This window comes from Thalassophryne amazonica, chromosome 13 (genome assembly GCF_902500255.1).
Source record: "Thalassophryne amazonica chromosome 13, fThaAma1.1, whole genome shotgun sequence".
NCBI classification, from domain to species: domain Eukaryota; kingdom Metazoa; phylum Chordata; class Actinopteri; order Batrachoidiformes; family Batrachoididae; genus Thalassophryne; species Thalassophryne amazonica.
In genome coordinates, this window is record NC_047115.1 from 13907120 (window position 1) to 13930188 (window position 23069).

The 23069-nt window shown below is 40.5% G+C and overlaps 1 protein-coding gene across 4 annotated transcripts in view; it reads left to right on the forward strand.

Moving 5' to 3' along the window:
• Positions 1 to 23069, forward strand: part of wdpcp (WD repeat containing planar cell polarity effector) — a 169878-nt gene that overhangs the window by 85819 nt on the left and 60990 nt on the right. For all 4 annotated transcript variants that reach the window (XM_034184980.1, XM_034184984.1, XM_034184983.1 and 1 more), the window contains 2 exons: positions 12503 to 13106; positions 22676 to 22864. In XM_034184980.1, coding sequence (XP_034040871.1) covers positions 12503 to 13106; positions 22676 to 22864 — 793 coding nt within the window. The remainder of the gene's footprint in view (positions 1 to 12502; positions 13107 to 22675; positions 22865 to 23069) is intronic.

Sequence of the window (23069 nt, forward strand, 5' to 3'; positions counted from 1 at the left end):
CGGCATCGTGCTCTAATGAAAGCGTTTGTTGTCGTTTTTCAGATGCGTGGTGTGAAATTAAGCGAGCAGTTTATGTAAGAGCCATAGCGGGAATCAAACGCCAGGCACACATCGGGAGACGCCAGCGTCTTCAATCACTTCAGGCTCATATATATGTTACTTTTGTTCAGTTTGCTATCTACCACACTAAGCCAATTTTCTAGCCAGTCACAGCATTTAAAAAAAGTCTGATTTTTTTTTTCTTTCTCTCCTGTGCGGTCTTAATTCATGCCCCCCCAATGATTAGCACAGCCATGACATACAGGGGGAAAGAAAAATACATAGTTTGTTTTTTAATGCAGCCAGTTAATGTTTTAATGAGACTTCCTTTCATGCTTCTCTTCTTAAACATACCAAACATCTAAACACATGAACTCCCACACTCAAATTTTCTAAAAGGTGTTAATGCTAAAAGAAATAAAGCATCAGATGCTTTCTTGAGGTTTTCAACTTGCATGTTCTTTTATTTTGTTGTTGTTGTTCAGGTTTGGGTTGTTACGTGTTAAAATGTCTCTGAATTCCTGTGTACGCTTTTCTGAACATGCTTATATACCCTACTTGATTGTTTTTTCTTTTAATGTACATGTCTTTCCTGTTATCGATCATCAGAATCAGAAGTTTTTGCTGAAGGTATTAGTTTTTTTATTTTCTGTTAATTGTCTTGGTTTTTTAATCGTTGTACAGTTTATAGCTGTATAATTTAGAATTTTGCTAAAAACATCTGAATTAATTTAAAAATCTAAACTGACTGTTCATGAAAGAGAATAGATCTTTACCATACAATTTATGCTATTTGTATGGGAAAGACACATAATTGTATATGTTACAGGGAATATAATGACATTAATGATACTGAATGGACATTGTTAAATGGCTCAGATTGAATCTAAAACATAAAATGCTGCCGTCATAATGTAGAGAGTTCAGGTGTGTGGGAAATATTTTTTCCACCAATTTATTGGAATCGTAATTAGAATCCATGGTGCAGAATTGCTTCCCCCAGGATACGCTGCTTTGTGAAAACTGACACATCCACTTTCCCTCTAATAAATTTTGATAATAAGAGTCTATTTAAAGAGCTGAAGAATATATTGTTTTGTAAACCAATTCTGCCTCTGCATTTTCTCAGATCATCACAACAACTCGAAGCCTATTTCACAGGTTTAAAACGTCTCGTTCTCCAGCTCCCCTCATCCCTTCATCCCTCGACTCTCCTCCGAGTCTCTCCGTCTCTCGTCCTCGTCTACCCGTCTCTCCCTGTCTTTCTCTGCTCTGTGAGCTGGAAAATTGGCTTCAAAAGGCCACTGCTGTGAACAAGGGCCAGCCACACAGTTGGGCCCGTCCGCTTTATCTTTCACGCCACGGAGGGGGAAAAAAGGTGCCAGCAAGAGAGAGAGGAGAAGAATGGAGAATAGTTTTGACCAGTCACTGAAACCACTAACTAGGAGAAAGCTACTTACCAGAGGGCTCTCTCTCTCTCTCTCTCTCTCTCTCTCTCTCTCTCTCTCTCTCTCTCTCTCTCTCTCTCTCCTCTTGCATAGCTCTCTGACTCCTATTCTCACTCTTTCTCGTTATCTTTTGTGCATATTTCTTTCAGTCTGACTGGAACTCTCATTCTCTCTCTTCTCTCTCTTTCAAACATCTATTCAGTGACTTAATCACTCCCTCTCTTGACCCTTTTCATCATTTTCCATTTTATGATCCCAAACTAGGAAATATAGTCCCTTCAGCTGCCACCATGTGGAGAGTTCACAGCTTGGCTTTTAAAGAATCTTTCATTGATGTTTTTCTTTAGTTTTAAGGTGTTATAATGTACTTTGCTCATATGTTGTCAGTTGGGGCTGGCAAAGGATGGTTACAGTAAAGGCCTTCTCAAATCTCCAGCATATGCTGTAAACAAGGTGGAAGGGAAGCGAATAAGGCCAGGAGCATCAGAGGTGGGTTCAAACTGTTATATCATGTTGTGAATGGGAGGAGTGTTTGCTCATTCTAAAGAAAGGGCATATTAAGGCCCAATCCCAGTACTACAGCCACTTCAGTCATTTTGCACATTCATTCACCAGTATTATCTGGTTGATGCAATTAAGTGGAAGAGAGTAAAGCTTTTCCAAGGCTCAGATGTTGAAGCTGAAGGAGAAAGACTCGTGTGAAATTCAGGGATGAAGTGAGACAGCCACTGGATGGTGGTAGTGATTCTTGACAGCTGGACAATGACTGCAGATGGGGTGAGGGAGACATACGAAGATACTTAGTGTGACATCTGGAAAGAGGAAGGAAAATGAGGAGACTTGGTGGTAGAATGAAGATCTTCAGGAAAGTATAAGGACAAAAATGTTGGTGAAAGAGAATTGAGGAAAGTTACAGAGATGCTAAAAGTAGAAAGGGGTACAAGAAGATGGTCAAAAGCTAAGGAAAGGGCAGGAGAGTGTGTTGAGAAGGTGGAGGTAGTATTTTGAGGTGCTGAGGAATGAAGAAAATGAGAGAAGACTGGATGATGTGAAGAGAGGAAATCAGGAAATGCATCAGATTAGTAAGGATGAAGTGAGGGCAACAATAAAGAAGATGAACAGTTGAAATGCAGTTGGACTAGATGAAATACCTGTGGAAGCATAGCAATGTTTAGGAGATAATGCAGTGGAATTTTTAATCAGATTATGTAATACAACCCCAATTCCAATGATGTTGGGACATTGTGCAAAATGTACATAACAACAGAATACAATGATTTGAAAATCCTCTTCAACCTATATTCTATTGAATACACCACAAAGACAAGATATTTAATGTTCAAACTGATAGACTTTGTTGTTTTTACCTCCACCAAGGAGGTTATGTTTTCGGTCGCATTTGTTTGTTTGTCTGTCTGTTTGTCAGCAGGATAACTCAAAAGGTTTTGAACGGATTTTGATGAAATTTTGTGGAGTGGTTGGAAATGACAAGAGGAACAAGTGATTAAATTTTAGTGGTGATCCGGATCACGATCCAGATCCCGATGCTAACGCGTTAGCATGTCTATGGCATTTTTAATGTTAAAAGTTAGCATTAAGCAGTTGCAGTTGTCATCACGTTCGGGTGCATTTGTTTTCAAATTGTAATATTTCTTACATTTATTTTTGTTTATATATTAATAATCTAATGATTATTATATACAGTTTTAGAGAAAGAGACAAAAAGAAATAGATCACTGTGCCAAGGAGGGAATCTCTTTAGGGTCAGTGACCCTATGGCCTTGTTTAGAGAAGTGTTTCATGAATGTTAAAAAATTCATATATTTGCAGTTTAGTTGAATAATAAATTGAATTTTGTCTCTTATTTGTTTTTGTCTATAAGCACATGCAATATCAATATCAGTGCTCAGATGACAGTAGCTTCTGGGAAAGGTGCAAGTTGCAATAAACTGTGATGCCAAGTGCTAAGGATACATGCTATCCAGTCACAGCAGATGAAACTTTTTTTACTACTGAGCAAACATCATTGTTAGACTTTTTTAGGTTTAATGATTCCACGGCCTGTAGATGTTATGGCGTCAGTGACCCCATGGCCTTGGCAGAGGTTTACACTCTCTGAGTGCTTCTAGTTATGCAAATATTTTCTGATTTTGAAATGGATGCGTGCAACACGTTTCAAAAAAGTTGGGATGGGGCAACAAAAGACTTGAAAAGTTGTTGAATGCTCAAAGAACATTGGAAACAGGTGAGTGTCATGATTGGGTATAAAAGGAGCATCCCCAAAAGGCTCAGCTGTTCACAAGCAAAGATGATGTGAGGATCACCACTTTGTGAACAACTGCGTGAAAAACTAGTCCAACAGTTTAAGAACAATGTTTCTCAACGTTCAATTGCAAGGAATTCAGGGATTCCATCATCTACAGTCTATAATATAATCAGAATATTCAGTGAATCCGGTGAACTTTCTACACGTAAGCGGCAAGGCCAAAAACCAACACTGAATGTCTGTGATCTTCGATCCCTCAGGTGGCACTGCATTAAAAACCGACATCATTGTGTAAAGGATCTTACCGCTTGGGCTCAGGGACACTTCATAAAACCATTGTCAGTTAACACAGTTCGTCGCTACATCTACAAGTGCAAGTTAAAACTCTACCATGCAACACAAAAGCCATACATCAACAACATCCAGAAAAGTTGCCACCTTCTCTGGGCCTGAGCTCATTTGAAATGGACAGATGTAAAGTGGAAAAGTGTGCTGTGGTCTGATGAGTCCACATTTCAAATTGTTTTTGGAAATCATGGACGTTGTGTCCTCCAGACAAAAGAGGAAAAAGACCATCCAGATTGTTATCAGCACAAAGTTCAAAAGCCAGCATCTGTGATGGTATGGGGGTGTGTTAGTGCCCATGGCATGGGCAACTTACACATCTGTGATGGCACCATCATTGCTGAAAGGGACATCCAAGTTTTGGAGCAACACATGCTGCCATCCAAGCAACGTCTTTTTCAGGAACGTCCCTGCTTATTTCAGCAAGACAATGCCAAGCCACATTCTGCACGTGTTACAACAGCGTGGCTTCATAGTAAAAGAGTGCGGGTACTAGACTGGTCTGCCTGCAGTCCAGACCTGTCACCCATTGAAAATGTGTGGCGCATTATGAAGTGTAAAATACGACAATGGAGACCCCGGACTGTTGAACAACTGATGTCGTACATCAAGCAAAAATGGGAAAGAATTCTACCTACAAAGCTTCAACAATTAGTGTCCTCAGTTCCCAAACGCTTATTGAGTGTTGTTAGAAGGAAAGGTGATGTAACACAGTGGTAAACATACCACTGTCCCAGCTTTTTTTAAATGTGTTGTAGGCATCCATTTCAAAATGAGCAAATATTTGCACAAAAACAATAAAGTTTATCAGTTTGAACATTAAATATCTTGTAGGACTCTGAAGAAGATGTGACTCTCACATCGAAACGTCAGTCCCTTTGAACATTTTTTTCCTTTCAGCACCTTATTAAAGACTTTTTGCACTTATTTCTGTGCTGCACCAGTTATTTCTTATTTTTTATTAAATATCTTGTCTTTGTGGTGTATTCAACTGAATATAGGTTGAAGGGGGTTTGCAAATCATTGTATTCTATTTTTAATTTACATTTTACACAATCTCCCAACTTCGTTGGAATTGGGGTTGTATTATAGAATGCCTAAATAGATCCTTGTGATTTAATTGGTGGTTTGTATGTCATGTGATATGGACCATTTGTCCCATTTGCCATTGTGTTCCGTTGACTGTGAAAATTTGATTCCACTTACTGGGCAATTTTGGTTCTGTATGTTTTGTACCGTTGCACTGCCCCACCACTGCGCACTCACACTAGTGGTGACAGTGCTTAGCTTAAAAACAAACATGGCAGGGTTTGTTTTATTAACGACACTCATTCTTGTAACACAAACAAACAACTCAAGTATGCTGTACGCTGTCTGGAGGCATTTGCAGTATTCACTGGGATGTCTCTACCTGAAGTACATACAAGTGCTGTTGGATTAGAGCTCTACAAATTTCTGTTGTGATTTTTCACTGGACTGAGGAAAGCAGGCGGCAGTCTGTATTAGGGATGGGTATTGATAAGATTTTATCTATCGATGCCATTATTGATTCCGCTTATCAATCTGATTCCTTATTGATTCCCTTATCAATACCTCCTGTGAATTTTCTGTGTACTAAAAGTAGGCTTTACAGGTTGTCTGTGTCAACAACATTTTAGTGAGTCTTAAAGTAAATAACTATGAAATTGGTCACTGGATCCTTGATCTCTGGACATAAATAAAATCTGTACATGGTGGATCGTAGATCTCTGGACAGAAATAGAAATAAGCTAAATCTGTAGTACTTCTCAAAAGCATTTCCTTTCAGACATTAATGGACAAATGTAACTCCATAGCCTCTGAGCTGAGCTCTCACAGCCAGCTGTGCTGCACATCATCAATTCATAAAGAATGCAGGATGTCTCATTTTAGGAGGAAACAAACGTTTTGGTTGATTGTAGTTTATTGTTTGTATTACAACATTTGGAAAGAGGTGTCATTTGATTTAACTTGACCCGGCAGAGAGCGGCGCAGTGTTTGGAGCTGTGTGAACGGAACCGAGGATGATTCTTGTGTCTTGCCAGCAACAAGACAAGAGTCCCAGTGACTCACGATTGACATAGTGACTTTAATCCACACAAAAGTGACTCACGATTGACATCTTTAAAAAGCTTTGAGAGGGGTTAAGAAGTGGACTTGCCACTTCTGAAAAGCAGTGAAGCAGAGAACTAACGAAGCAGCTTGGTTCTAGTTTCAAGCAGAGCTGCGCTGCAAAAGCAGTTGATTGCAGACCCGTTGCAGAGTCTGCAATCAACGTAGAGAAATGATCAATTTCCTGGTAAACACCCTCAAAAACAACGGCTGCTTTGAAGGACCGATAAGAGAATCATTAAGCAAAAAGGCTATTGATGTCGGTGGATTGAATAATTTCTTAACGATTCTCGAAAAGAACTGATTTTTGATGCCCAACCCTAGTCTGTATACAAATAAGTCAATACATGGCATCAGGTACAGACTACATCGTCAGGATTGTTAGGCGTTATATAAAACAAATAATGAATGTTTTTCATTCATGCAATGGAAATAATATTTCATTCTGTGAAAGATGGAATGTTCCATTCAGTGAGGTGCAGCATTCAAGGAAGTGCAACATTTTCCACTTCCACCTTTGTTTTAATTAACCATCACAGAGGTTGGGACTTGTGTAATATAGTTTGATGTGGCTTAACATAAATGGTCATACATGGGTTGAAGGAGTGTTGAGTACCTCATGTCACACTTATTTATTTATTATTTGTGGATGCAATAAATGTCCAAATACATTCAAGATCAAACACAAATTGGTTTAAAATCGTGAGCCAAGGACGACAACGTTTGAGGAAGTAATAGGTGGTGTTGGTATTTTAAATGGGGAATACCTAAGTTGATCTTCACCTCTGAGCTTTAGCTGAAAGCATCCATGTTTTATTTTTCCTGGAAGGTCACGTCATAGGGGAGACTTGGCTGAATCAACTGCACATCATTTCAAATGGTGCCATCGTGGCATGCTGGCACAGCGAGTGGGAGCAACTAGCAAGCTGGGCATAGGATAAAACAATGTGCTTGAGGTGTCAGAGTCTGTGGAATTGAAGTAGGTCTTGTGATTTCTGTGACAGCAGATGAATGCATTTACTGAAGCCTCACCTGCTATGGGTTTTTTTGGGGTGGAAATTTATATGTCTTACATTGTCCCTGCAGAGGTCCACAGAACCATACCCTCTTGCTCACTTTTTCTAGTAAACATACTCACAGATGTACACACATAGCTGGCACCCACCCCCTGAGGAGCAGCAGGAGCTGGCTCTGGGGGATTATGTGGGGGTGTTGGGGTGGGGGGATGCTTTCAGGAGGACAGTCATCTGCTTCTCTCCTGCTGTAGACTGTGGACCTATAAGGAAAAAAAACACCATCCGTCCTCCCCCTAAGTCCCTTTTTGGCAGTGCCTGCCAAAAAACTAGGCCGGGCGGCTTTGCAAAAGGAACGAAGGCAGGCAAACAGTCGATCCTTCTTTTTGTCTACATGGCGAAAAGAAATGGGCTCATTTAGCCAAAGCTGCCACGGTCAATGCAGGGCCCTATCTGTTTGTGAATGTGGAACTGTTTGGGCTGCTGTTTATATTAGGCTGTCATCTCCTGTCATCCAACAACAGTGCCTAGGTGCTTGTGGGTGTTTTATCAACAGCTACCACTGGTGGTGTGGCCTATCTTACGGAGTGTCACTGCTTGCCTGCTGAACAGGGCCATTGTGCTGCCTCCCACCAGACTGTTATGGTCCATGAGCAAATAATCTGAACTGGTCAGTAACCATCGGTCAGATAATTCTAAACTTGATTCTTCTATCATCGTCTTTGTATTGAAAAAGGCTTGTTTCTTGTCGCTCCTACCATGTGTAGTACTGAATGCTTGGCTCTTCTCACAGGTAAACAGAGGAGGCTGTTTATCACTTGGTGCTGGGTGCCAAGCAATGACATGCTTAGCGAGAAGACATTGCTGACCTTGAGTTACAATTGAGCTCTTATCATTAGTCTTGATTGACAGTTGTGTGTTTATAAGCAATGCTGAATGCTGAATTTCTTTCTCTCTCCTTGAGTGCAGGACTACTGCCATCGTTTTATTTACTTCTTTCTCTCTTTCAAGTGCATTTTTGCTCTCTCCACGTTTTGTTATCCCTTTTTTCTTCAAAAACAGAGCAGTTCATTAGTTGTAATGGGCACAGGTTAGATCTCCAGTATAATGTAAGAGAGGTGAGTCCTGTTCATTTTAATGCAGCGGATAACTGACAAAATGCTTCAAATGGTGATGCAAGCACCAAATTTGGCACACGTACTCCTTAGATATTTCTCTTTTAAAAATGCCAAGTGGCCACATGAACTTTCAATAGGCGGACAAAAAGGGGTCAATTGAAGAATTACACAGGGGTCAACATTTAAAAATGCTCCAATCATATTGAAAGGTATTCCATCTTATTTGTTTGATCATAAAGATTCCAAAAATGTATATTTTGGACTATCTGTGAATGATTGTTATGGAGTTATGGGGTAAAAACAGCAAGAATGGTGACAAAGGTCAGTTTCAATTTGTACAGGGGTCAAAAGTTAAAGTTGCTCCAATTTTGGTCAGGTGATGCAAATTATTAGTTGAGTGAATATTGTTTTAAAAAGGAATAGTTTGCATCATGTATCATGCTTAGTTATCATGTTACAGGGTAGCATATGTCACATGTCATAGAATGCAATGGATGCCGACATTGTTTAACCTTTACTTTGCAAACCAAGCACTCAACACAGTCAAAACTATTCCATTTATTAATCCTATTAGCTCAACCAGTAATTTGCACCACTTTTTTACCAGAATTGGAGCATCTTTAACTTTTGACCCCTGTACAAACTGAAATTGACCTTTCTCAGTGTTGTTGCTGTTTTTACCCCATAACTCCATAACATTCATTCACAGATAGTCCAAACTATACCTTTTTGGAATCTTTATGATCAGACAAATAATATGGAATACCTTTCAATATGATTGGAGCATTTTTAAATTTTGACCCCTGTGTAATTCTTCAATTGACCCCTTCTTGGCTGCCTATTGAAAGTTCATGTGGCCACTCGGCATTTTTAAAAGAGTAATGTCTAAGGAGTATGTGTGCCAAATTTGGTGCTTGCATCACCATTTGAAGGATCCCTCAGTAAATATTCAATTATCTGCTGCACTATTTATGGCCTATGGGTGTTTTTGTATAGTTCCCATTTAAATTACATATATAAAAATAAAGTCATATTACTTGATAAAGATTATTTTAAGAACACAGCAAGCTAGCTCCTTGGATTAAGTTTTGTCATGTAGCAAAATAGGTAAACGCTGACTGTAGGAAGTCAAGCTTGTGACAACTGGATGTCTTTGGTTGTAGGTCTCTTCAGAGAATCTTTTGGTGCTGCTGAATACTTTGTGTCAAGGAGCAGTTACTTAATCCCCGTCACACATAGCAAGAATGTGCAGGAACCAGGCCGAGACAGCAAATATTACCATCATCGGACGCAGTCTGGAGGAAAAGAGGCGTGGTCTCAGTGTCAGAACACATCCAGATGACTTTGTCCGCACCTGCACAATGGCATCCAAAGCGCATGTAGACAACAGTTTATATGACACAGACTGCTGTCAGATGGCCATAAAAGGCACTGAAGACTGCCGGATGTCCAAACGTCCAGATGGCAGTGGGCCAAGCAGTCACACCATGCATCAGACGGAGCCTTTCCAGTGAACTTTAATTTTTTTTTTCTTTTTTGCTCACTTCAGGAGCACAGCACAACTCTACACCGTGATGTCGGTTGGATTATCACATGGGATTTAATTTTTGCAGCCGGGGTGAGGCTTTTCACCACAGGCTGTGGTTGGGTCCTGTGCGGTCTGCGCTGTGAAAGGATCGTGGTTCTGTGCTGTAGGTGCGTTTCATGTTTAATAACCTTGTCATGGCCTGGGATACAGTTTAATATCACACCTCTTACAGAGTTTAGATGGTGATCAGGTAATAATATGCATATTACAGCAGTGAGATCCATTCAGTTCTGTGCCTGACATGTGCTATGATGCATTACTGCGCATGAGACCATGGAGAGGCGCAGCAGCACACAGTACTTTCAGTTTGATTGTGCGCTGTTCACATTCACTGTAAATAGTGAATGTGTGCCACATACATGTTATATCAACATTTCCTTTGCCCTCCCTTGCCGGGGTCCAGTGGAGGTGGACATACGTGGCACAACATATCAGCAGGCTTTGCTGTGACCGATCGATCTCAGAACTCAATCAACCGCGATCGGATCATTTCAGGTGCTGTTTTGATGGTGTCAGAATATGTAGACTGCGATCAGATGATGCAAAAACTGCATATAGACCGCCGTCAGATGTGCTTTCCATCTCGATGGCGCCAAGAGTGTTTTGAACATGTGCAACACACTCAGGACAGCCGAGCGAATGGGACCAAACATGTAGATGCTCAAAGACTGCTGTCTGTTGGTCTTCAGGCTGTAAGTCAATTTTTCCTGAGTGTGGCCGGATGTGTCATTCTGATGCAATTCGGCCTCAATCAGTGTATATGTGATGGGGGTATTAGGGAGACAAAGATGAGAAGTATGTATCTACTTGCATTGTGCTATGTCAGCTATGACATTTTGGAAAAGGCTCACAATATGCTAAACTGTTATGAAAGTGTAACACAAAGGTCAGTTTTTCAAGTTACATGTTTTTATTGCAAACTAGTTTGAAATTGTAGTACACATATATTTCTTTCATAAACCACAAAGCTCAAGATAACTCATTAACTATTAACTTTAAAAATTTCACTTTTCCATTATGGAAAAGTGAAATTAATAAGAGTATGGACCCTTGCGGATGTTATTTTTGAGGGACAATTCTTAGGTTGTTTTCAACTTGTTATAATTTCTTAATACGTGTATCTTTTATACAAATTGACGATGTATATCAGAGAATACATATTTCAAAGTAGAATGCCCATCTAAGTGTAAATGTTAGCTATAGTTTATGCAACTTTTAACCATCTATATCTCCCACTTGGTTTTGACAGATGGTGTAACATTCGCAAGGGTCATTTTTAATTTAATTTTTTTGTACTTAAAATTGACTCAAGGGCCTTTTATTTACTTTTAATTTTCATTTCATGGATTTTCTATTGACTAACGCACAATACAATTGCCTTGAGGCTGGTTTTGAAAAAAATATGACCTGGTTGAAAACGTGAGGTCCAATCGTGTTATAATATGTGATGAAAAAAAAGTGGATTTTCCAAACTTCTTTTCAATTTTTCTTTATTTTATGAGCAATGAAATACACTCAAATTATGCATACTATATATACATTAGTTATATTAGTGTTAACAATAACAAACATTTCTATTCAACAATCCATATTTAATAAACACATTCATGAAGTACCTCAGGTGTAATATAACGGTTTAGCATATTGTGAGCCACAAGTGGTGTTTCTGTGGGCTTAATCCAACACACAGGTCCCTCAGTGTTGGGGACCCCTGTGGCCGGTGAACATCAAGCAGATGCCCACATTTCTTTCAAGAAATGGGGATGGCTTGGTTGTCTGCCTGGGTGGTTGCCAAGGCAGTTCTGTAGTGTGGTTAATACCGCAACTTGCAGCACCATCACAAGCTCCCAGACCTAATTACATAATAAAGGCACATAAGTACGGCATTACCCATAATTCTGGGTGGCATTTGGTAAGGAGCAGTCATTAGCCCCTCATTAGAGATAACGCATCTTCTTAATAGATCTTCCCTGAAATCATCAACTCTGCATCTTGCTGAATGATTTACACATGATCCAGAAACTAAATATCATTATTTAAGATCAAGAATCATTTGACATATCAATCTTATAAGTCAATTTCTAAATTGTCAGTGTGAGGATTGTGTACCACAGTCAATGTACCCCCCCCCCCCCCCCCCCCCCCCCCCCCCCCCCCCCCCCAACATGGCACTGCACATGTAAGTGGAAACACCTAATACTTTTCTTATAGAAGTAAATTATGTTAAAGTCAATTTAAGTTGAAGACATAACAGTCATGGAAATATTGTTAAACTGTTTATCTGTTTTCTCAGCCAGCAGAGTTTTGTCAGACCGATACACTCCACAGTCGGTTAGGCCTTCACGATCATTAATTAAACAGCCTTGTATGTTAAACACTCGCTATGTAAAGAGTTTTGATCTATTACGTTTTTTCACCCAGGCTTTGATATTCAAGGAGCAGATTTTAAAATAATATTACAATAGAATATGTAATTATATATTGTTGGCTATCAAATTTATACATGTCACTTTCAATGTGTTATCTCACCTTTTGTCCCTTGCTCTCTCTGACAGGTCCTTAGCGCTGTTGAGACTGAAGGAAACCCCCTGGACTGCCGCTTTAGCCTGCTCCAGCCCTACCAGCTGCTAACAGTGGAACTGCCTGTGGAAGGTCAAACCAAAGTAGCCGGGCTATGGATTCATACATGTGTATATGAATATGCACATGGACGTCTGCGCCGCCTGTCTGCCACCCGCATCCTGCTGCCATCTCATGTTGTCTCCTGTTCACGTCACCCCTCAGAGACTACTCTGCTCCTAGGTTTAAGTGACTCCTCCTTGGTCCTGTGCGACCAGCAAAGAGGGCTTTCCTTACTAGCCCCTTGCCCTGTGCTACCCACCCTCCTTGCCTGGCACCCAGCTGGGGCCATGTTCATAGTAGGGGGAGGGCAAGGGGAGCTGATGAGCTTTGATGTGGGATTGGCACCACTAAACATGGCACTGGTAGCAGAAGAGGTAGCGTCATCTGCCATGCTAACACTTTCTGAACATGTACGCTGTGCTGGGATGCTGGAGGGATTGCAGTGGGGAGCAGGCCTGGATGGTGCCATAGAGGGGACAGATATTCTGATGTTGTACTTTCATGAAGGACCACTGGCAGCCATGAGATTTCGACTTGGTAGGTAAAACATTCCAAATTGTTCTCATAAAAATTAAGAGCTTTCATTTTAATAGCACTGATACATTAAAGCAGGGGTAGGCAACGAGGGCCGAGACACTGCAGGTTTTCCTTGCAACCAATCACCTCAACAGGTGGGTTGCTGATGAGCTTCTCCCTTGAACATAAACACCTGGTTGTCAATGAAATCACCTGCTGAATATGAAATCACCTGCTGAAACACCTGAACATTAAGGAAATCACCTGCTGAGGTGATTGGTAGCAAGGAAAACCTGCAGTGCTTCCGCCCTTCATGGCACATGATTGCCCACCCCTGCATTAAAGGAACTGACTGTTCCAAATATATGAAGCAATATGCTGCAAAAATGGAAAGTTGATAGGATTAATATTTTTGGAGAAATTAGCGATATTAGCTAACAACAGTGAACAGTGGTCGATGTGCTGCAGTGCGCCATGGGAGTTCGTGGTTTTGGGATTTAAATATTGGTATTGTGGTTCATGTTAGTGTAACAGTGTTCTTAGTGTTATTTATTTATTGTTTTTTGTAGCTCAGTTGGTTTAGTCAGTTTAGTTAAGTGTCATGTTGCCATTACTATGAGTGAGAACTGTAGTGCGATTAATGGCTTCTGCCACCGTCTCTGTTTGTGGGTGTGTAAAAATAGAAGCACCTGCTTGCAGCAGAATGCAAAAAAGACAAAAATCTCTGCATGCATGCGTTAAACTTCGATCACGGTCAAACTGGGGAGAGCTGACATTTGGGCTCTACATCATGATATTCTGGTTTAAACAGTTTAAACAGGTTTAAAATGCTGTTTGATGTGCTTATGTATTTTGGGTCAAGGATGAACGCCACCAAAACGGAATGTTGATAGGACTAATATTTTTGGAGAAACTATGGGTATTAGCTAACAACACTGAACAATGGTTGTTGATAATTACAATCTGGACTCACACTCTATTCCAGCAGGGGGCAGTCAATCATCTACATATTAAAAGCATTCCTGCGTGCATGTGGGTGTGCGTGATTTTATTTAGTCAGCTAAATGTAAGTACATAATAGTAAATACATCAAAAATACATGGATGCACAAGAAAGTGAAAACACTTATTTCCATTGTGGTCCATTTAAAAATCAAATGACAAAATAGAAGTAATAATAAATTAAAATAATAATAATGCTGATAATAATAATAATTAATAACAGTGTGTGTATGATAACAAGGACCTAAACAATTTATAAATACATTAAGACAATACAATAAATTAACGTACTTAACAGGAAATAAAAGGGTTGAGTTCTTCGTATATACGAGGTCTATTAGAAAAGAAACCGACTGTTTTATTTTTTAAAAAAACTATGGATTTGATTCATATGTTTTTACATCAGCCAAGCTTGAACCCTCGTGCGCATGCGTGAGTTCTTCCACGCCTGTCGGTGACGTCATTCACCTGTGAGCACGCCTTATGGGAGGAGTGGTCCAGCCCCCTCGTCGGAATTCCTTTGTCTGAGAAGTTGCTGAGAGACTGGCGCTGTGCGTCATCAAAATTTTTTCCAAAACTGAGGCACATCCGAGTGGACACCATTCGACAAATTAAGCTGGTTTTCGGTGAAAATTTTAACGGCTGATGAGAGATTTTGGATTGTTTCTATCGCTGTAAGAACTTCCCACGGAGCGGGAGGTCGCGCAGCGCTCCAAGGCGACGTCGTCATCCTGTTTCAAGCTGAAAACCTCCAAATTTAAGCCTCTGTTGACCCAGGACGTCGTGAGAGAACAGAGAACTTTCAGAAGAGGTCGGAATCAGCACTTTATCCGGACATTCCACTGTTAAAGGAGATTTTTTTAATGAAAGACGTGCGGACGGATTGGCGCATGTCGGCTCGCAGCCGGCGCGGCATGCCCGCCACAGGAAAAACGCCTCCATTGGAGGATTAAAGTTGGTTGGAATCTACCCCTCCTTACATTGGGCATAAAAAAAGTTTACACCAATACAGTTACATTACAATTAAATGTAATTTGTTTTCTAGGAAAAGAACATTCTAAATCTAAAATAAAAGTTCTAAATAATAAAAATACAAAACTTGAGTTTTCTGAGCAGTAATTTATTAATTTGCAGAGAGCTTGTTAATTACTAAAGTGGGTGAGAACAAAGTTGGCACGCAGGGCTCAAATTGGTGGCTGTGGTTAAAACTGTACTTCGCACTTACCTTCTACAACAACAAAAACAACAACAAAATCTCAGATTTCAATCTGTCTCAGAATCTAAGCAAATCATTCTGTGACTTGAGGCCAACTCATCCAAAACGTTCACTGAATGATGTGCGTACAGTAGCTTTGAGATACCCTGTTTCCAAATAAACAGATGGCATGACCTCCTTGTTGAAAGTACAGTAGGTTATCTGACCTGCATATCTTTGGACTATGGGACGAAAGTAGAGCACGCAAAGGAAGCTCACACAGTACACAGTGAAAACTGGCAAACGTTACTCAGAAGCACCCTCATTTGCATAATGGTGATCTAGTAGGATTAGGCAGGCATTAAAAACTTCATAATTTTCTGTTTGGCTCGGAATAATGTACATTTGTACCTGCACTGCAAAAGTTTCTGTGCTTTTGCAACTTTATAATTTTGAAAGTGTAACCCTATTACACCCACCAACAAGTCTACTTTTTCTACTTTTAATTTGGCCATATTATTGAAACCTTCACAATCACCTCTTCCAAATAAAGGTGCCCGCATCCCCCTTCAGTAATTTTTCCTCTGGTTTGGCTTTGACGTTATCTGAAGCCATCTGTGCAGATATAGCAGGTGAACCATTGTTGGTGAGCCGCAGTGCCTCTCCACTGCTGAACTAAGTTAATTTGTAGATGGGCGGGAAGGTTAGTAGGAGTCACGCTCTCAGAGGTCATTCAGTAATCGCCCCAGGGCAAGAGCCCCCAGGTGCATTCTGGGATGCATTTTTCCGATAAATCGTTTACAGTGGCTCTGCGATCCCTCGGGTGCCCCAGATAAAGTTTGCCAATCAAAATTTTGTGGAAGTGCAGAAACACACACACCCACAAACAAAGTTGTAGACAGAGAGTTGCACTTGCCACACATCCCCAGCGTCTTTAATTGTGACTTTGGAAAGAAGACGTGACAGTGGCGCACAGTGTGTGGAAGTTTGAAAGCAGTAGTGAGGGGGTGGACGCAGGAAGGTGGGTGATTGTGTGCTTATGGGTTTGTGTGTGTGTGTCCATGGCAGTGTATTCAAATGCATTTGCCTGTGCGCACACCGAGAAGGGAGGGTGTCTTCCAACAATAGCTTCCCCTGCTCTGATCGTCTGCCAAGGTTTTGATGAAGAAAGTCGCTGTGCGTCTTTTCTGCATGATAATTCTTTCAAACACACGTGTGTATCTTTCTATTTCTGTGGTACCCTGCACACACACACACACTCATGCTCTGTAGCTCATTTGTTTGCTTGCACTTCTTTTCTGTATTGACTTGTTTCATAAGGCCTGCTACATGACAGAAGGAGCGAGTCAGGAGGCACAAGGAAGAAAGACTTGGCTATGCTCCAGGGTACCCCCACCTCCCCCCTTTCCCCGCCATAGTATTCGTAGTAAGCAGCTCTCCGTGGTGCACACCCACCCTTACCCTCCTGCCTGCACTGAGTTATCTCATCTGGGCACACGTTGGCCATGGCTGGTCTTGCACCTTTACAGACTGGGGAAAGGCAGACCAGAGAATGTGCTGTTCAGCATACAAGAAAATTAGAAGAGTAATTTTGAGTTGAGATGGGAGTTTACTGAAAAAGTGAGATTTAAAGAATTATTGTGTAACCTGCTGTATAGGGCTGCATTGGGATTGAGTCCCGCAGGACCCGGGCTAGTGTGAGCTAGTATGTCGTTCTGCCCCTAATTTTTTTTTTTTTTTTTTTTGCCGTTCAGCTGTTCCTGTTTGTTCAGTTTCACCACAACAGATCCAGAACAGGTCCGCATTAGGATTTGGAACAAGTGTGACGCCGGATGTCCTTCCTGACGCATCTCCAGGTCAAACTGGAGCAACACACACAGCCCCTGTTCTTCCGAAGAGGTCTCCCATCCAAGTACTAACCAGGACCCACTCTGCTTAGCTACTAAGATCTGATGGGATCAGGCTTGGTACTGTAATGATAATTAGTACCATAATGGCAGAGCGATGGGTCTCATTTTGTGAGTATGCTCACAGAACTATCTTTCTTATTTTTGTCATTCACTGGTCAGTATCCTAATATCACATGAATAATATATGGTCAGATCCATAAATAATCGGACAGTGGCGGTTTTTGTATTTTTTCCTTTGTCCACCTCTGTGCCTACAATGAATTAATTAAACTTGAGATAGGAGTGATTAGTGATTTTGGGCCTTGGCTGAGTTATGTACTAAGATGACTGTAATATTTATAAAATGGAATCTTGATTGAATGAAATCAAAAGGATTTATCTCTCAGATAAAAGTAATGTTCTGGATAAACATTATTATCCTTGACACTGAACTCTGTATCAGTAATGTCAATCAATAATGATGAAGCTTTTCAATGGAAAGTTTGGTCTTAATGCACAGTGAATATATTTATTTTATTTTTTTTGTTTCCATTCAGTTTGATTTTGTTCTTAATGTCATTCTGTTTGTTCTGACACAGAAGTTGATGTCAAATAGGCTGGTGTTGATGGCTGTGGGAGAGATTTGCCTTGTCCTTGTTGCCGCAGTGCTCTGTTGTTTCTGTTCAGTTAACTTAGTGCAGACACCGAGGACATCACCGCCCCTCCAATCCCACACACAGACACACACACACACACACACGCACTCAGAACCACACAAACTGCACACCGCTCAGCTGACATATTAGCCACATTAGCCTGTTCTTTAGGGGATTTGGGGGCTTGCTAATTGCCAGCTTGTCATTTTAATTGCTCTAATGCCTCCCTCCACACACGTGCACAACTTTTTCAATTAATTAGACAGTAAGTCGTTGGTGACTTTGCCAGCCTGCTGCATTGATATTGACTGGTGGTGATCGCCAGGTATAAAAAACATGATCATAAAAGTGTTTTATTCCTGAAGAACAAACCTCAACAAAATCTATTGCTTATTCAATACAAAGCAGCGTGCATTAGCTTCCATTTGTGCTATGAAACATTAAACTGCTACACGGTGACAGGGGCTGTCTCCTCAGATCTCAGGAAGCAGCTTGTTCCATAATATACAACTGGAATAGTTAACATTAAATGCATAATTGGACAAGTTCCAGATCTGTACTTGGCCCCACAAATCTTAGAAACATGGTATCTAACCAGATCCTTACTCTGGATGGCATTACCCTGACCTCTAGTAATACTGTGAGAAATCTTGGAGTCATTTTTGATCAGGATATGTCCTTCAATGCGCATATTAAGCAAATATGTAGGACTGCTTTTTTACATTTACATTTATTTACATTTACATTTATTTCCTCTATCAATCAATCAATCAACTTTTTTCTTGTATAGCGCCAAATCACAACAAACAGTTGCCCCAAGGCGCTCTAGGCTGGACTATTGTAATTCATTATTATCAGGTTGTCCTAAAAGTTCCCTGAAAAGCCTTCAGTTAATGCTGCAGCTAGAGTACTGATGGGGACTAGAAGGAGAGAGCATATTTCACCCATATTGGCCTCTCTTCATTGGCTCCCTGTTAATTCTAGAATAGAATTTAAAATTCTTCTTCTTACTTATAAGGTTTTGAATAATCAGGTCCCATCTTATCTTAGGGACCTCTTAGTACCATATCACCCCAATAGAGCGCTTCGCTCTCAGACTGCAGGCTTACTTGTAGTTCCTAGGGTTTTTAAGAGTAGAATAGGAGGCAGAGCCTTCAGCTTTCAGGCTCCTCTCCTGTGGAACCAGCTCCCAATTCGGATCAGGGAGACAGACACCCTCTCTACTTTTAAGATTAGGCTTAAAACTTTCCTTTTTGCTAAAGCTTATAGTTAGGGCTGGATCAGGTGATCCTGAACCATCCCTTAGTTATGCTGCTATAGACTTAGACTGCTGGGGGGTTCCCATGATGCACTGAGTGTTTCTTTCTCTTTTTGGTCTGTATGCACCAATCTGCATTTAATCATTAGTGATTGATCTCTGCTCTCTTCCACAGCATGTCTTTTTCCTGATTCTCTCCCCTCAGCCCCAACCAGTCCCAGCAGAAGACTGCCCCTCCCTGAGCCTGGTTCTGCTGGAGGTTTCTTCCTGTTAAAAGGGAGTTTTTCCTTCCCACTGTTGCCAAGTGGTTGCTCATAGGGGGTTGTTTTGACTGTTGGGGTTTTTCTGTAATTATTGTATGGCCTTGGGGCAACTATTGTTGTGATTTGGTGCTATATAAATAAAATTGATTTGATTTGATTTGATCAATTTTCAAGTTGTCAAGTCACAGTGGACCATAACCCTTCAGCATTCAACACGTTCACTTCCTCCACATTGACTCTGTAAAATTACACCAACACAAACCTTTGGCCTCACACTCACAAAAAGAGACGCACTCTGGTTGAGGCACAAAACCTTGTTCTTCCATTATTCATCAGAATCCTAATCTACCCACAGACATACAGAAGTATAATCAATCACCTCTGGTCAGTCTGCTCCGGACAGACTCGTCTGCTTATCATTGAAAACAAAATCGTCCAGACAGATGATTTCAGGCAGGGTTACCGATGACACCCAGACACAGAAGCACTTTGACCATTGAACATACAGTATTTATTTTAAAAAAATAAATCCTATTTTTCATCTACTTATTAAGGGCATTTAGTTGTGTTGAATAAATTCAACATTCACTTATTGTAAATGATGTGTACATTTCCCAGACATGCTCCCAAATTTGCACACAGACTACACACTGGGGATTAAATGGATTTGCCAGTCAATTGATTGACAAGTCGCTCAGAGTGCAAACTGATCCAATGGACACCATTGTCTTAAGCAAGTGTTGCAGTGTTGATTCTGAGTGTTAAGCCATACTTCGTCCACCTCACTGTAAATGGCACATGTTGTGAGAGAGATGGAGAAATGTATCAAAAGTTTTCAATTGCTACATTATATATATATATATATATATATATATATATATATATATATATATATATATATATATATATATATATATATATATATACAATCCAAAAAAGAAATATAATTTGCTGTAACGTAGGTGACTATAAAAACATCTGTCCACGTAAACTTGCACAGTCCACTCAGAAGGCCAAGAAGTTACCTGTAAATAAATGCATGTATTCAGAATTGCTCAGCTCTGCCCCATTTAGGAATGGGACAGAGCAGGAAATGAGATCTTTTCCAGGTTAGTCTCAGTGTAGGTTATTCTTAATGAAAAGGCTCCTTTTCGCTAAGGGTTATGAAAATTAATTTGTTATGAAAATTACACACTTCAGTATTGAAAATATAACTTTGAATTTCCTCCTCTGACACTTTATTAAGATCTACCTTAAATGTAATATATATATTCACGGTTTGACCAGATATATTTAGCATTATGTTCTGTCTTGTATTTTTTGAAAAGTGAATGGAAACAGTCATCCAGAAACACGCAGTAATTAATTGCAGTGCATCTGGAAAGTATTCACAGCACTTTTTCCACATTTTGTTGTGTTACAGCCTTATTCCAAAATGGAGGAAATTCATCCCCCCCCCCCAACATTCTACTCACAACATTTTTTTTTTAAATCTTTGCAGATTTATAAAAACAAACAAAAACTACGAAATCACATGTACGTATGTATTCACACCCTTTACTCAGTAATTTATTGATGCACCTTTGGCACCAATTACAGCCTCAAGTCTTCTTGAATATAATGCCACAAGCTTGGTGCACCTATCTTTGGGCAGTTTTGTCCATTCCTCTTTGCAGCACCTCTCAAGCTCCATCAGGTTGGATGGGGAGCGTTTGTGCACAGCCATTTTCAGATCTCTCCAGGGATGATGAATCAGATTCACCTCTGGGCTCTGGCTGGGCCACTCAAGGACATTCACAGAGTTGTCCTGAAGCCACTCCTTTGATATCTTGGCTGTGTGCTTGGGGTCATTGTCCTGCTGAAAGATGAACCGTTGCCCCAGTTTGAGGTCAAGAGCACTCTGGAGCAGGTTTTCATCCCAGATGTCTCTGTACATTGCTGCGTTCATCTTTCCCTCAATCGTGACTAGTCTTGCAGTTCCTGCTGCTGTAAAACATCCCCACAGCATGATGCTGCCACCACCATGCTTCACTGTAGGGATGATGCCTGGTTTCTTCCAAACATGACACCTTTTGGCAAACTCCAGGTGGGCTGGCTTGTGCCTTTTACTAAGGAATGACTTCCGTCTGGCCACACTACCATACAGGCCTGATTTGTGGATTGCTGAAGAGATGGTTGTCCTTCTGGAAGGTTCTCCTCTCTCCACAGGCGAATGCTGGAGCTCACACAGAGTGACCATCAGGTTCTTGGTCACCTCCCTGACTACAGCCCTTTTACCCCGATCGCTTAGTTTAGACAGGCAGTCAGCTCTAGGAAGAGTCCTGGTGGATCTGAACTTCTTCCATTTACAGATGATGGAGGCCACTGTGCTCATTGGGACCTTCAAAGCAGCAGTTTCTGTACTCTTCCCCAGATTTGTGCCTTGAGACAATCCTGTCTCAGAGGTCTACAGACAATTCCTTTGACTTCATGCTTGGTTTGTGCTCTGACATGCACTGTCAACTGTGGGACCTTATATGTACACAGGTGTGTGTTTTTCCAAATCATGTCCAATCAACTGAATTTACCCCAGGTGGACTCCAGTTAAGCTATGAAACATCTCAAGGATGATCACTGGAAACAGCATGTAACTGAGCTCAGTTTTGAGCTTCATGGGAAAGGCTGTGAATATTTATGTGCATATGATTTCTTGGGGGTTTTGTTTGTTTGTTTTTAATAAATTTGCAAAAAATGTTTTCACATTGCCATTATGGGGTATCGTGTGTACAATTTTGAGGAAAAACTGAATTTCATCTATTTTGGAATAAGGCTGTAACATAAAATGTGGAAAAAGTGAAGCGCTGTGAATACTTTTTGGATGCATCGTGTTTGTTTTGGTATTTGTTCCCATTTACTGCTGATCAGGTGAAAATGAAATTCTTCACAAAATATCTGTCTGTCTAATATACACCATCAGTCTAATCACTGCTCTATCTAGTATCTCTATATAACCTAATTGCCCAGATTTCATCCTGATGGTCTAGGGATTGAACAGACAACCCTGTAGTTTAGTGTTTAGCTATCTGTCTATTGTCTAATCTGTGTTTATAATCTAATTTCTAATCCTGGCTGTCCTGGGATCGAACAGTCAACCCTCTAGTTAAAAAGTTACTTCAAAGTGTTCTGAATTAAAAATCTGAATTTGAGTAGCGTGTTGAATGTTTACCTGTTTGCATTGTGCAAACCTAACTGAAAGTGCGACACTATGTAAACCCTGAAAATATTGCAATATTTTATTTATTTATTTATTTAATTTTTTTTAATTTATTTTGTGTGTGTGATGTTAAAGGTGCTCTTACTGGATGCCAGATTGGGCCAGAGGAGCTGCTGCAGCAGAGGCTACGCTGTGGTCAGGTCAAAGAAGCACTGGGCATCCTGGAGGCTATGGACTGGAGCACCATGGGAGACGAGTGCTACCGAGGCTTGAGCTCTGTCACCAACCATCTGCTGAGGCTGGAGCTGAATGCAGAGAGAGAAGGTCGGTCAAATACACATATTTCCCAGTGGATGCTCTACAGTGGAAATACGCTCTCTGGTTGACTTAAAATTCCTGTCAAAGCTAATGAAGGATTGTTCTGTGTAGTTTTCATTATTAGCATTTTTTATTAGCAGGCATTTGATAGGATATGTCATTAATCACAATAATTAAACAACGTTTTGTAAGCTACAACCAATACTGCCAC